The 15,986-nt window shown below is 40.6% G+C and overlaps 2 protein-coding genes across 7 annotated transcripts in view; both read right to left on the minus strand.

Moving 5' to 3' along the window:
• Positions 1–12,256, minus strand: part of LOC140304940 (endonuclease V-like) — a 73,823-nt gene extending 61,567 nt beyond the window's left edge. For both annotated transcript variants that reach the window (XM_072383730.1, XM_072383731.1), the window contains exons 1-5: positions 12,174–12,256; positions 8,547–8,718; positions 5,288–5,422; positions 2,512–2,551; positions 282–394 (exon numbers count right to left, since the gene is read on the minus strand). In XM_072383730.1, the coding sequence (XP_072239831.1) occupies positions 282–394; positions 2,512–2,551; positions 5,288–5,422; positions 8,547–8,718; positions 12,174–12,226 (513 nt within the window). In that variant the 5' untranslated portion in view covers positions 12,227–12,256. The remainder of the gene's footprint in view (positions 1–281; positions 395–2,511; positions 2,552–5,287; positions 5,423–8,546; positions 8,719–12,173) is intronic.
• A 1,002-nt stretch (positions 12,257–13,258) lies between these two features.
• LOC140305332 (SEC14-like protein 1) overlaps positions 13,259–15,986 on the minus strand; it is a 29,824-nt gene continuing 27,096 nt past the window's right edge. For 4 of the 5 annotated variants that reach the window (XM_072384148.1, XM_072384146.1, XM_072384147.1 and 1 more), the window contains one exon: positions 13,259–15,210. In XM_072384148.1, coding sequence (XP_072240249.1) covers positions 15,105–15,210 — 106 coding nt within the window. In that variant the 3' untranslated portion in view covers positions 13,259–15,104. The remainder of the gene's footprint in view (positions 15,211–15,986) is intronic. The other variant, XR_011915349.1, reaches the window with a different exon arrangement.

Here is a 15,986-nt window from a genome sequence, read left to right on the forward strand (position 1 = left end):
GACTCTATTCAAGGTTAGACGCTTTTTTTCCAGGAGAGGCACACGAACACAGATAAAAGAAGCTAAATACGAAGCGGCTTTGCATCTTCTTTTCTGCTCATCCTTTCATGTTCTCCAAAGCAAACCACAAACAGACGAGGCTCTGCAGCACAGACAGGAAAAAAGTGGCTCTTTTATAACAGCAAAGCCACAATAAAAATATGTTGTGGCTCTCTCTAAGTGTGACTATAAACGTTCACGTTTGGACGCTCAAATAAAAGCACGTGTTTACTCAGTCTCACCTGTGATTGGTGCTCCTCGTTCTTATTCACGCCCTGCACCTGCAGCAGGTTCTTGGCCACGCCCACACAGGGAAGCCCCGACTGCACTCCCAGGTGACACGCAAGTCCGAACTCTGCAACGGACCCAACAGCACCAATCAGTTCAGATCTCAGGGAAAAAGGCCTCGACACAACTTTACGGTGGATGTTCGGCAGCCGTCTGCAAAATGAAACTCAGGAGAACTGACCGAAACGATACTTCAGTCTCATGGACCAATCAGACTAAACAGGGAGCCTCGTCCCGCTGATGAAAGCACGATTTATTCAGCTTATTTGCTCAGTTTTCTGGGCTCAGCCTGAACTTTAGGCTAGAATTATTCTAACAAGGGACGAGGCTAGAATCTATTTCCTGACCAGAGTGGAAATGTTATGGGTCAACTGTTGGAAAATAATTTAAAGATAAGCACATACGGCATCGATTCTTCTAATTAAAGACAGTTCTAAGAGATGCTTTATTCTCTAAAATCGGACGTGAAGATGGTCAGTCTGTGGCAAACTGAGCGGAATAGCACTGAAGTATCACAGCAGCAGACAGGATAAGAGCTGGTTGGATCCTCTAAGGATTAAGGAAAGGAGTCACTGCTTCTTTCTTTATCTTCTTCAGCATTGGAAACACTGAACCATCCTTTACATAAAGGAAAGGAAATCATTCTGCTCTGCAATTCCCTGTGGCTGCAGCACCAGATTACTTTAATGCAGTCATACTCACAAGGACTGATCTCAATGAATATGATGTGTGAACACATGGATGAGGCTTGGCTGTTCACTTATTTTACATTTTTTAATAAACCAAACTAGCTTTAGATGCAACATGAAGTATTACTCCATCACTTCTTGTGGAGTATTTCCTGAACAGCTGTAGTTTTACTGATGCAGATCACCCCCATCTTAGTGTAAATTTGGTCAAATTATCATCCTCTCCTAAGTCCTTCCGGATTTCTCCTAACACCCTCAACATCGTACCATTTTCCAGCCAAGTGTTTTGGAAAAGACCATCAAAAGCAGGTACATCTTCATCAATCAATTTAGGACCGTGTATGAAAGTTTAAAAACGATCTAAAGGGTTTGCAGACTTTCAGGCACGGTGGGAACTTGTTTTTTACACTAAATATTCGTAACTAATGCTGGATCTCATCTAAAAGAAGCCTTTAAGGGCTCGTAACTTTTGTTAAAGGGGAGCTCCGGTATTTTTAAACCTGGACCTTATTTCTGGCATGAAATACGTTCATCTACTCACCGAGAACAGTTTGGTGAAAGTCGGCGTCCTTCGGAAGATATTCAGAGTCCTCAAGATCCATATAACGGAGTGAACGGGGCTTAGAGGATGCAGCCTCTAAATAAGGCATTATCTGTCTTTATTTCACCAATACTTTAAGAAGAATGAATGAATGAACGTGTGCTATAGCTCTGTTAGCTCATAGCTGCTGTGTTGTTGTTATTGGAGGCTATCGGGGGGCTTATAGAGGGATTTCTACGCACTCGTCTACTGGGATGATGTCATCCACACGCCCCCCTGCAGCACAGTTTATTTACTCCGTGCTCTGTGACAGTCGGAAGTTAAAGGGGAACTCTGGTATTTTTAAACCTGGACCTTATTTCTGGCATGAAATACGTTCATCTGCTCACCGAGAACAGTTTGGTGAAAGTCGGCGTCCTTCAGGAAGATATTTAGATAACTGGAGATCCATATAACGGAGTGAACGGGGCTTAGAGGATGCAGCCTCTAAATAAGGCATTATCTGTCTTTATTTCACCAATACTTTAAGAAGAATGAATGAATGAACGTGTGCTATAGCTCTGTTAGCTCATAGCTGCTGTGTTGTTGTTATTGGAGGCTATCGGGGGGGCTTATAGAGGGCTTTCTACACACTCGTCTACTGGGACGACGTCATTGACGCCCGCCGCTGCAGCACAGCTGTGTTCCCCTTTAAAGTCTTTCTCTAAACCCAGCTGAACACATCTGACTCCAATTAACTCCAACTGAATCTATAAGGTTAGAACTGATGAAGGCACATAAGCCAGAACACTGAACCACACCACTTCCATAGATGTTGATAAACTAAACCTTCCAGGTACCATAAATAGTGCAGATGATTTGAAAGCAATTACCTAATTTCACTGCCGCCATTTTTAACTTTTCATAGCAGGAAAAGCAACAGTCCAACTAGTTTTCAATGTTTTGCCGCCTCACCTCTATAGTGGAAGAGACCATTCCCATCCACAAACACCACCTGTTGACAAGGAACACGACACATGTATATTAATTTTATTAAATATCAATACCTCTGGGCAAAGTGACTGAGATGTAATGAGATGCGTCCAGTCAAAAATCAAATAACAATGAATGAAAACAAGATATTACAAGTGATACCGATATGCAACACAACAAAAACCTAAAAACTATCGACCTTGGAGGGCGCTCATTCTGTTCTAATATAATAAAAACATAATATTTTGGAATAAGTGAAATGATGACATGAAATATTAAAGATTACAGGTTTGCTTAAATGTATTTGTACTGCATTACCTGGACACAAATGGTCTTTTTCAAAGCATTCAATGAGAGCTTCTTAGTTCAGAATTTGAGTAAAAGGGAACAAATAATTGTTACATTAGAATAGTTAATGGAGGTAAAATAAATCATTTAGTCATCTGAGTCTGTCATACACTGAGCAATGATCCAGTATTGGTAATATTAGCTAATATTAACCTTATCTCACATCAGGTGTAAATCATTGCTGTCAGTGATGCAAAACCGTAAATTAGCCGATTAACGTGTACCTTACAGAAAAGATTAAAGGTTAAAGGTTCTACTTCACACCAAAAAGAACCGAGTCAATATTTGTTTTGTCAAACAATAACTTCTTGGAAGATTTAAGCATATCAAAATAAAGTTGTGGGCTCTACATTCGTGACACTTTCGGTGGGTATATAATAGTATCAACAGCATATAGTTGCTCACTCTGAGCCAACAGATCTGATTTAATCTGATGCACATAAGTGTTAAATCACATCAGTGCATATTGGGAAAGCTCAATACGCAATTTCTGTCAATTTTTGACCTGAGCTCTTCCTTCGATGAGCAAAGTCAGTGATTTTAGTGTGACGACGTGTCTGAAAGTCTTCCTGATCTTTGAACTGACACAACAATAAAGTCTTGAGGCCAGAGTTGATTTCACAGACTTATTTCTGCAGTGAAGTGTGTTCAAAAATGAATGTCAATGGAAGTAAATCAGATTGCCTGTGTGTGTGTGTGCATGTGAAAGTGCATATTGCATATTTCTGTACACCTTCCCACACGGTGACTGTGAGACAGAGTGGGAGGAAGCGGGGGAGACACGACGAACAGAAGTGAGTGGGAGACGGTGATTTAGAGGCGACGGATTGAGGAACAGCGAGAGGGAGAACAGAGGAGCTTTGTCACAGTTGTCACAGAGTCTGTAGTTCACTTAGTGAGCCTGAAGTACGGCTGGTTTTACATCATTTGAACAAGCTTTGTAATTTAAAACTAACTGAAATGGGTTTAGTGTTGTTATATTTTACTTCTGTTGCATTAGATTTGGTTGAAATGCAGAAATGCAGTGTTGAAAACATGCTGATTAATTGAATTACAGCTTCTAATGGCTAGAACTAAACTTTTCAGTCATTGCTACACTTGGCTGACTTGGAGTCTGACTTGGTTGCAGACCAAAAAAAAGCAAATAGTGACAAATTTTTTGACTTTTAGACATACATTCCCAGCTCTGCCCCTCGTGAGCAAGGCCTCTTTCCTCGCTCCAGGAGCACCTTGGTCTGCTTTCAGTGTGTCTTTAAGGTGGACCAAGAGGCTTTGGATTGAGTTAAAGTACATTTGAAAAATTCTGGGTGATCATTTTAAATGTAAACAACGTCAAAATCCCAACACAACAATGTTAGCACAGAAGAAAAGGGATATTTTGTTGGCTAATATGCTAAAATTAGCATTAGAACTCACAGTTTAGCATGCTAGCATTTTTGTCTGCTAATTTTAGCACTGAGAGCAAAACTATAACTAAAAGCTGAACAGGTTTTGCAAAGTTGCAAACAAGAGGTCAACAAACTGTCCTATTATCACCATTATTTATTGAAGATATAACATTGCAATAAAGACAATGCATTTCTGCAGGTATATCCTCTAAAATTAAAATAGAAAGACAGTGTAACGCGTACACTAAAGACAGCAGATGAAGTTTCAGCATTGCTTCAACAATGATAACCCAGAATGTTAGGATTGACATTTCATCTGTTTTATTTCTATTCACATACAGACTAAACAACTCAAATGGAAAACGTGCTAACGAGAAAGCTTAAGAGATATTCATGGATGTAGTTAGCCATGCTAGCTCTAAGCTAGTTGGTCGTCCAAAGCTAACAACTTCTCACAAAATGTCAGTCTTCTCATCTCACTGTCTGATCAAAAGAGAATTAGTCTCCCAAATTGTTTTAACCATTCCAAATACATGCTATTTTACTCTATCTTGGGTATTGATAGAGCATTCTGGCCACTGTTAGCATAGTTGCAAACTACAAAAAGACATTTAAAAGTCAATGTAATTCAGCAAAAGTGAAAAACGTGAGGCTATGTGGGATGTTAGGAAACTGGAGCTGCATTGGTTGAGTAATAATAACACTGGAGGCAGCTGTTGGAAAGGTTTATATGTAAACAGTGACACAGAAACAGAAAAATAACTATTTAAATGGAGATTCTGTGACTCAGTTTCTGCTTTAAGGCAACAAATACGGAAAGAAATATACTCATCAGGGAGTTAATATAAGAAATGTACTCATCAGTATCACAGGTGTTATTTGATCTCATGTAACTGAAACACTACCTTGATAAAGAAAGAGTGGGACATCTACTACATAACTGTTACAAGAGCTCATCAAACAAGGGGAAGATATTTGTTTCACATATCAAACAGGATACATTTGTGTGTTCGGGGGCAGACCTGAGGCATGAGCGAAGGCTGGCTCATCTTTAACCGCTGCAGAGCCTCCAGAAGAAAAGGAGTTTCCCTGAAGGCCAGGAAGCCGGCGATGTAGGGAGCCGTCAGGGTCACCATCTGACTGTCCTCATACCGAATCTGGCAGCAAGGGTCAGAAACAAGTCATTTCACTACAATGGGATCAGATAAATACTTTTATGGTCCTGGAAGGAGCTTAGACAGCAAGTCTGTGGGAATTTGGGAGCTTTAAATGCATTTACTCCAGTGTTGATGGGGAGTTCATATGCGCACACGACCTGTATAATTAGCAGCATCTCCCAGCTGGAACAAAATGAAACATCTGCTACTTTATGAAGAGGTCTGAACATACCTTGAACATCATGCAGTTTATTTTATTAAGCCACCTGGTGCCATAAGATGTGGACACAGTTCCAGTCTAAATCTTCTCTCTGAGCTTTGATTAAACCCCTGAAAGCTCTCTGCTCATTAGTTTTTTCCAGACCTTTTAAAAGTAGCTGGGATGCAAACTTATACCTTTGCCACATTTAATATGGATACAGTAACATGAAAAAGAAAGAACACACTCTGTCAATTCATAAATCTTACATGTGACATAACAACAATACACCTGTAAATTTAGGTAAATACGACCTCTGATGACATATTGTGTTATTTATTTATTAAACAAAAGATAAAGCAAAGCAGAAGCAGCGTGTGAAAAGTATGATTTTATTTATTATTATAATTTTACTGCTTCCACACTTGGGTAAGTTGTAGCCAGATTCTGCTAATCAAACTGACTTTATTAACCGATCATCAGTCAGTGTGAGCAGCTCTATAAAAGCAGGAGTTCTGTCAGTTTAACACGATGCCAAGGAGGAAAGACATCAGCAATGAGCTTAGAGAAGCAGCTGTTGCTGCCCATCAGTCTGGGAAGGGTTATAAGGTCATTTCCAAACTATCTGGAGTCCATCATTCTACAGAGAGAAAGATTATTCACAAGTGGAAAACATTCAGGACAGCTGTCAATCTTCCCAGGAGTGGACGTCCCAGCAAGTTCACCCCAAGGTGAAGAAGCCCAGAGCTACATCTCAGACTCTACAGGCCTCAGTTAGCATGTTAAAGGTTAAAGGTCATGACAGCACAGTTAGAAAAAGACTGAACAAGGATGGCTTGTTTGGAAGGGCTGCAGGAGAAAGCCTCTTCTCTCTAAAAAGAACATGGCAGCACAGCTTAGGTTTGCAAAGCTGCATCTGAACAAAGCTCAAGACTTCTGGAACAATGTCCTTTGGACAGACCAGAGCAAAGTGGAGATGTTTGGTCCTAATGCACAGCAGCACGTTTGGAGGAAACCAAACACAGCATATCAGCACAAACACCTCATACCAGCTGTCAAGCACGGTGGTGGAGGGCTGATGATCTGGGCTGGTTCTGCAGCCACAGGACCTGGGCACCTTGCAGTCATTGAGTCCACCATGAACTCCTCTGGATACCAAAGTATTCTAGAGTCAAATGTGAGGCCATCTGTCCCACAGCTAAAGCTGGGCTGAAACTGGCTCATCAACAGGACAAAGATCCCAAACACAGCAGCAGATCTACAGCAGAATGTGTGAAAAAGAAAAGAATCAAGGTGTTGCAATGGTCCAGTCAGAGTCCAGAGCTCAGCCTGACTGAAATGCTGTGGTGGGACCTTAAGAGAGCTGTGCAGAAACCAATGCTGCAAACCTCAATGAGCTGAAGCAGCGCTGGAGAGAAGAGTGGCCGAGATTCCTCCAGAACCATGAGAGAGACTGATAACGTCCCACAGGAAACCATCACTGCAGCTCACTGCTGCTAAAAAGATCTCCTGCGTTGTGTCTCAATTTGTGTTAAAAAAAAACAATGTCTAGAATGATTTATCTCATTATTAAGGTAAAACCTTCAAACTGAAAGAGGACATTCTGTGTTTTTCCATGTTTGAATAGATCATTTGCAGGGCAGTAAGTATACATGTAAACACACTCTGCAGCTCTCATCTATTTTCAGCAGCAGCATCCAAGGTTAACATTTGTCCCATGAAAAAGTATCACGTGGAGAATCAGCAGGGGTCAGGGGACAGAACAAGCTGTCAGAGCTCTCTGACCAACATGAAAAATCATTTTCTGTCGTGCCTCAGATGCTGAAACATCAGACCCAATCACCTCTCATCAAAGCTTAAAGGGGTTTCCACAAATGAGCCGCCTGAGGTTCCAGGGGATGAGTGTTCAGAAAGCCTGACGCGCTGTCTGCCTTTAAAATGTCAGCTACCTTTTCCAATCTTTAGGGATTGTATTGTTAGCTGCAGCCACCACCTGTCTGGCAGCTTAAAAGGAGTAACATGCTTGCTGAGATGCAGACTGAACAGTCATGGTACAAGTGAACATGCGGCGCTTTGGTGTCACAAGCAGCATGTGGTGGCAAAGAAAGCATGAGGAGAACATAATCACATTTAAATAGATGTCATCTGTGCAACACTTCTTTAGAATGTGTGCAGACAAATATCATGAATTAGTTTTATAACAGGAAGCAGGCATCCTGTGAAAAGTTGTGGAAGAAAATAAGACTGTAAAGGTCTCTATTTTCAGGCATATCATCTTATTTTCCGTTTCCCTTTTACAAACTTCCTCTTATTTTTTTGGTACTTTTAGTCAACATTTTTTCCCCACACTCTTAGCTGAAGTAGCTTCCTGAAAGAGTTTTATAATTCTTTCCCCTCTTCTGTTTAATCTGAAAAATAATTGCCAAAAAATGACAGCAATTCTTTTAGATGTGTTTCACAAAGCAAAAAAAGGAGGAAGCATCAGCTCTGAAAAACATTCCTACAAATCACAAGCTTTGACATGTGGAGGCACATCATCAGACACCTACAGTCTTTTTAAATCCCTTTGTGGCTCCTGAGACCAACCAGGCAGAAGCAGTGAAATCATGAGTAGTTTCCAAGTCATGCACCAGCTTTCAAAAGTCATAAAACACAAGTTAATTTAAGCAAATGAAATCGCTGAGGCTTGTGCCCAAAGGCTGTTTTCAAATGTCGTCTGCAGCCCTCAGACAACCTTTCTGCTGCATAATTCTGTGATTTCCTTTCATTCAAGGTGGAAAAATTACAAAAAGATCAGACTCTTTTAAATCGAGAGGAGACAAACATTTCCCTTCAGTGCACCTGCTGCTGTTCCTCTCCGTCGCCACTGGGGGGCGACAAAGCTCGGTTCACCTGAAGTTACCGGGTGGGATGGAGGCAGCTCACCTTCAGATCGGGGTAACTCAGCACCACGAGCTGGGCGCAGGCGCTCTCATCATCCCCTCTGATGAAGGAGAGGTCCACCCCGCCGACCCGCTCCAGGCCCGAGAAGCCTGGGCTCCTCTGCCAGTCCTCGGTGTCGTCCTCCACCACCTGCTGCCTCAGACACTCCTGCTCGCTGCAGATTAAAACAAAACATGTGACAAGCTTGTAATACTCTAACACAGCTGTGGATTTATTTTTGCATCTGTCGAAAGGGAGAATGGGAGTTTGGTTGGTCGCTGATGCACAGTTCTAAAGGCTGTGCTGTTAGAGCTTGCTACTCTCAAACCTTAATCCTAAATAATCCTGAAGAAAAATCTAGATTAAAAGGCTGGACAAAAACAACTGTTGTCCAGAGAATAATTTGGCCTAATGAAACAGCTAATTTTACACGATCACAAATAACTGAAAGGTTTTCACTGTTGTCAAAGACATCTAAACTATGAATTAACACATGTGGGAACAGGTAAACTAAAGTGTGTTTAAATAAATAAATACAGGTAAACTAAAGTGTGTTTAAATAAATAAATACAGGTAAACTAAAGCGTGTTTAAATAAATAAATACAGGTAAACTAAAGTGTGTTTAAATAAATAAATACAGGTAAATTAAAGTGTGTTTAAATAAATAAATACAGGTAAACTAAAGTGTGTTTAAATAAATAAATAAATACAGGTAAACTAAAGTGCGTTTAAATAAATAAATACAGGTAAACTAAAGCGTGTTTAAATAAATAAATACAGGTAAACTAAAGCGTGTTTAAATAAATAAATACAGGTAAACTAAAGTGTGTTTAAATAAATAAATACAGGTGAACTAAAGCGTGTTTAAATAAATAAATACAGGTAAACTAAAGCGTGTTTAAATAAATAAATACAGGTGAACTAAAGCGTGTTTAAATAAATAAATACAGGTAAACTAAAGCGTGTTTAAATAAATAAATACAGGTAAACTAAAGTGTGTTTAAATAAATAAATACAGGTAAACTAAAGTGTGTTTAAATAAATAAATACAGGTAAACTAAAGTGTGTTTAAATAAATAAATACAGGTAAACTAAAGTGTGTTTAAATAAATAAATACAGGTAAACTAAAGCGTGTTTACATAAATAAATACAGGTAAACTAAAGTGTGTTTAAATAAATAAATACAGGTGAACTAAAGTGTGTTTAAATAAATAAATACAGGTAAACTAAAGTGTGTTTGAAAAATAAATACAGGTAAACTAAAGTGTGTTTAAATAAATAAATACAGGTAAACTAAAGTGTGTTTAAATAAATGAATACAGGTAAACTAAAGCGTGTTTAAATAAATAAATACAGGTAAACTAAAGTGTGTTTAAATAAATAAATACAGGTAAACTAAAGCGTGTTTAAATAAATAAATACAGGTAAACTGAAGCGTGTTTAAATAAACAAATACAGGTAAACTAAAGTGTGTTTAAATAAATAAATACAGGTAAACTAAAGCGTGTTTAAATAAATAAATACAGGTAAACTAAAGTGTGTTTAAATAAATAAAAACAGGTAAACTAAAGTGTGTTTAAATAAATAAATACAGGTAAACTAAAGTGTGTTTAAATGAATAAATACAGGTAAACTAAAGCGTGTTTAAATAAATAAATACAGGTAAACTGAAGCGTGTTTAAATAAATAAATACAGGTAAACTAAAGCGTGTTTAAATAAATAAATACAGGTAAACTAAAGAGTGTTTAAATAAATAAATACAGGTAAACTAAAGCGTGTTTAAATAAATAAATACAGGTAAACTAAAGCGTGTTTAAATAAATAAATAAAGGTAAACTAAAGTGTGTTTAAATAAATAAATACAGGTAAACTAAAGCGTGTTTAAATAAATAAATACAGGTAAACTAAAGCGTGTTTAAATAAATAAATAAAGGTAAACTAAAGTGTGTTTAAATAAATAAATACAGGTAAACTAAAGTGTGTTTAAATAAATAAATAAATACAGGTAAACTAAAGTGTGTTTAAATAAATAAATACAGGTAAACTAAAGTGTGTTTAAATAAATAAATAAATACAGGTAAACTAAAGTGTGTTTAAATAAATAAATACAGGTAAACTAAAGTGTGTTTAAATAAATAAATAAATACAGGTAAACTAAAGTGTGTTTAAATAAATAAATACAGGTAAACTAAAGTGTGTTTAAATAAATAAATACAATTAGATTACCTCTTTCTTCAAAGTGTTGGAGACCTCTACTTGTATTATGAGGAAGCATAACTATGCGGTAAATAGATCTATTCACCAACTAAAATAATCCATTTTATGTAAAGATCAGCCACCCAAAACAAGGAGAAATGACCTTTTTTCACTACTTAAACTCTCAGTCAGTCTTATAATCTGGAAGGAACTCAAACGTCTCTTCATCAAACACTAAAACATCCAAAGACAGGACGACCTCGACTGGCCTCTAACGTAGATAATCAGTTTATTAGAGTCACCAGCCTCAGAGATCCCCTCAGATTAGTGTCAGCATGCATCCTTCACAGGGTTCAAGTGGCATCAGCATGATTCATCAGAAGGAAACAGCGTGAAACTGCCACAGAGGGAGTTCAGTTAGAGGAAGAATCATGAATGGAATGAACATGAAACCAGTGGAAATCTGTGTGAGGCCTGGAGAATGACCTTTGACCCTGTAGGTGACTTTAAAGCCACACTTTATCCCCTAAACACTGATCCGGGCTCCTCAAAATGATAGATTTCAAAGCTTTTACCACAAAAAAAACCCCCTTCTGATGGCATTAAATTGGGTTAAATGGGACTCCTTGGTTTCTGTAAAACAGCTGCACAGAAGCAGTCTGGATCGGTTCCTCCAATCTCTGTGGAGCCTGCTTCCGTCACATTTCTGAGACTGTAGTGTTTATGGCTGAGTTTGCTCATTCTAGGTCTCGGAGCACGTTAAAACTCAACGGGACAGTGAACGAAAACACACCTCCAGGCTCACTTCAGGGTGTTTAACCAGGAAGACCGACAGAGAGCTGCATCTGAGGTAATGTGGGACCACAAAGGGACATTTTTTAAGTGTTATTTCATAGTTTGGATGTCTGCAGATTTGCTCTGAAATGAGGAAAACAGTCAACGTACAGAAAAACCTTCGGTTTTCAGTCAGTTTTTCACATTTCATGAGCTGGAAGCAATAAGTTAATCATCAGAATGTCAGCACGTTATTCTCTGTGGACTAAAACATGACCTCTGAAGCCCAGAAAATGAAGAATCGACATCTGGAGTGTATCTAGTTTGAAATCAGTCCCAGTGCACGCTCTCTGATGATGATGACGATGTCTCTCTGGTCTTCTGCTGGCCTCGTGCAGCCGCACACACGCTCACAGAAACTCATTTCATGGAGTCATGCTGTCATCAATGGACTGGTCACAAATTTACAACTCGGTGCCTGCTGGGGAGGACTGCAGCTGCTGGCAGAGTTACAGCAACATCTGTCAGCTCATGGGGCGCGTGCGAGTTTTAATCAACCCCCGATCAGAGGTCTGCAAACCACAGCGAGAAGCCCAAAGATAAATAAGGTGCAGTGACGTCAAGTGTAGCGCGTGCAGGACAGAACCACTCACGGACCTCTCCCACTGTTTGACCAGATCTTCTGCCGGAGGAGCGGGCGCGTGCGTCATCCTGCTCACACAAAGTTAAAAAACTAATTTCTTTGAACAGCAATTACACAAAAAAAAGAAACAGAGCGAAGAAGAATGTTTACTTCCGCAAATTATGTGACGTGGAAAATGAGGTGGAGTCACTGAGGGGAAAAATTTAGAAATGCTGACATCTAGCGGAGGTGAAGGTGAATTACAACAATTCATTTTATCGTCTTATTATAAGTGTTTGTTCAGTTCTGAGCAGCTTTAAAGTGAATATCTGGTCTGAGCTCCTTTATTATGCTTTAAAGTTGATTTATTACTGATGATTTGACCCAAAAAACTTTTGAGGAGGTGGAAAAGTGAGAAACAACAAGTTTGTCTCTCACTTGTGACATTTTGATCTTCCCCTCATGAACATTTTAAAAGTAAATCTCTGGTCTGAGCTCCTTTATTCTCCAACTCAGCCTGAACCTCTGAGACGAGCTTTCTGTCATTTCTTTAAGGAGTCTTCAGGAATAGTTCTCCAGGCTTCTTGAAGGACATCCCAAAGCTCTTCTTTGGATGTGGGCTGCCTTTTGTTCCGTTCTCTGTCAGATGATCCCACACTGCTTCAATAATGTTGAGGTCCGGGCTCTGGGGAGGATTCATCCCTCCATAAGACCTGTTGCCACTGATTTTCAGTCCACTTCTTGTGTCATTTGGCACAGCTCAGCCTTTTCTCCCTGTTTCCCTTCCTTAAGAACGGCTTCTTGACAGCCACCCTTCCATGGAGACCATTTCTGATGAGGCTTGGGCCAACAGTAGATGGATCAGCTGAAGGTCCAGATGCATCTCTCAGGTCTTATCTTATTTACTTGGCTATTAATAATAGATCACTAAGATTTAATATAATCTTCCACAAAAAGATACAACTCTTGTTTTATAATAATTTCTCAGCGATGCAGAAAATTTTCTCATTAATAATCAAATCTTTAAGGGATGAAAGCAGCCAGCAGCACAGTGACATTTAACAGCATCCGGTCCATAACTGGCGAGTTCCACACAACAAAAATGACACGTACACATCTGTTTTTTCCCTCATAATTCAAGTTTAATGTCTTCAAAAATGTAAATGCGCCATATTCTCATTAATCCAAACATGTATTTTACACAGTTTCTCACATCAAGGTAAAGAGAAGATATGCAAAGATGCCAGAAAAGGAAGCGAAAGACAGACAAATGTGCCGACAAGTCAACAGTTATAGCCCTCATTGAGTCAGAAGCAGGAGATTTTCAGGTTTCTGTACAGAGAAACATCTCAGTGATAACACATCTTAGTGCCTATGGCTTCAATCAAAGGTTCACTTCCTAAAGATAAACGGGAAAGAAGCTAAACTGCAGTGCAACAAGAGACAAAGAGAAGGAAAAAAGGAAAAATTAGAGCAGTTCTGATCAGACGAACCACCTGACTGGAGTCTCCCGCAGGTGAGGTGGTCCAGAAAGAGAGAAGAGGCAAATATTCAGCCGTCTCACACCCTCAGCCGTCTCACACCCTCAGCCGTCTCACACCCTCAGCCGTCTCACAGCCTCACACACACACTCACAGCGTCCTCTCTCAGCAAAGCATTTCATGTTATTGCAGTTAATGACCATTAACGGGCAGAAATGAGCCGTTTCACCCACCAAAAACCAGCAGGAAGATGCTCCCGCGTTTTCCTGTTCTGCGACAGCTGCCCTCAGTAACCACGGCAACGTCATCGCTGCTTAGAAAGTGTACTTCAACAGAAACGGAGGTTGCCTTTTGAAATGTTCACTCGTCCTTTCCAGTGGTCACCTTGGAAAGAAAGCAGGTTCCTAAGTGATGCTTACGAAGGCTAAAATGGTATTTATTGACACATGGCTCTTAAAATATCTTAACTCTTTAAATAATAGACCCATAAACCCATGTGAGCATGCAGTAAGAGGCCACACTGCTTCACCCATCGAGCACCCGCCGTCACAACCACATTTACAGTATCAGTGATGTCACAACCACACATTCTCCCTCTGCCCTTTAAAGTCAGGAGTCCCATCTAAGCTGGAGTTTCAGGCAGCGAACAGAGCATGAATCAAACATTTTAAAGAGGTGGTTTGATGCCTCAGACGTCGGTTGTGTGGCTCAGTTTCCGCCTGCCTGTGCACGGCTCGCAACAAAAAGCTCACCTGCAGCCAGCACCCTCAACCCTCCGCATAATGAATGATAAATAGAAATATTTCACACCGTAGGAAGTCCAACTCGTGTTATTGCTTTTAGCTCATTACCTCGCTAAGAGTCAGAAATCAGGTCAAATATTCGTCTAAATGTTCCTCTTCAGCTGCTAAGTTGTGATACAATGAGTTCCGGTTCAGATGCTCACCCCCATCCACCCACCTTTGACCTATAAACACACAAACCCCTCCAGTAACAACATGGCGAACACTTTTTGTGCAGCATCCCGAGTGTTTGCCTGTAACAGCTCATCCGGTGCACTCAGCCGGGAGCGAGGTGTCGTGGCCTCGCCTCTCTGTGAGTGAGAGTTCATGTAAATGCATAAATGTAACAGCGCCTCCAGTGTCTCCATCTGGTGTCGTAGCTCACAGGATGAAAATATTGCTTCTTTCAGCCTTCAGCTGCGGCTCCAGACTCTGCCAACGGCCCGATTCCAGCCGCCGCCCGGCAGAGACACGAAATGTACGACCCTTTTGTGCAAAAATCAGCCCTTTATTTGTAGTTCTTTTTGCCTCAGAGTTTCAGAGCTCTGTCTTCTGTTTGTGCAAGAGTGCATCAGTTCCACGGAGACTGGCTGTGCAAGAGGAGCAGAGTCCAAAGACGACGATGAGGAGGGGGAGCGGGAGAAGGGTTGGTTTCCACGTGGATGGTCAGGGCAGTAAATGGGGAGATCTGGGGGGTCGTTTTCTACCTGGAGATCATGGAGCTGGACTGGGAGTGGTTGGAGGAGGTGGTGGCGGCGCTGAGCTGAGAGAAGCCGCTGTGGCTCGACTCCAGGCTGGTCATGGAACCCCTGAGAGAAAAGACAGATTGGTGAGCATGAATCACACATCAGTAACTTCACACCTGAGCAGCTCCAGTCTGCTGAGGCCCGACTGAGAGCACCGTGTGCGCAGGACTCGTGCTCATGATGCAGAACCATGCAGCAGTGGGCGTTCACTCTGTGAGACACACAACGCTCAGGCTGCTAAAACCAGCAGGGCCATCGGGTTTTAAAGGGTTTCCCATCAGCCACCAGGCTCCCAATCTACTGAGCTGGGTCCAGAACGAGTGTTTCGGAGCTGATCTGAGGGCTGTACTACAAAGTGAGACATGTTGAGGCTAAATTTAGGATCCCGATATTCCATTTTTATCCCGCTGATCAACACACAGAAGATTATTCACCAATAAAATCTATTCCGGTTATGTTTGACCCAAGATTGCGGCTCCATGTGTCTGAGCTTTGTGCAGCCGAGCAAACAGCAGGCAGAAACCAACAGATACAAACTACCAACAACTTCCTGTTTGCAGAAATATTGATGCTTTTTTCTGTTAATGAGTTGATTTTCATGTGCTTTGAGCCTCAGCGTCAGAAGAAGCATCAAACAACACGTAAAAACAGACATTTTCATGTGAGCCCGAAGGAGAGCTTTAGCTTTAGCCTTAGCTTTAGCTTTAGCTTAGCGGCTAACGCCCAGAAAGCCGGGCTGTGAGTGTCGTGCACTCCTCAGAGCTTCTGGCTCCTTGTGAGTTTAAAGTCTGAATTGTTTCGTCTCGTCACTGTGCTTCCAGACAGCTGTGAGAGCTTTT

This window comes from Leuresthes tenuis, unplaced genomic scaffold (assembly GCF_036924035.1).
Source record: "Leuresthes tenuis unplaced genomic scaffold, fLeuTen1.0.hap1 SCAF_4, whole genome shotgun sequence".
Lineage (NCBI taxonomy): Eukaryota > Metazoa > Chordata > Actinopteri > Atheriniformes > Atherinopsidae > Leuresthes > Leuresthes tenuis.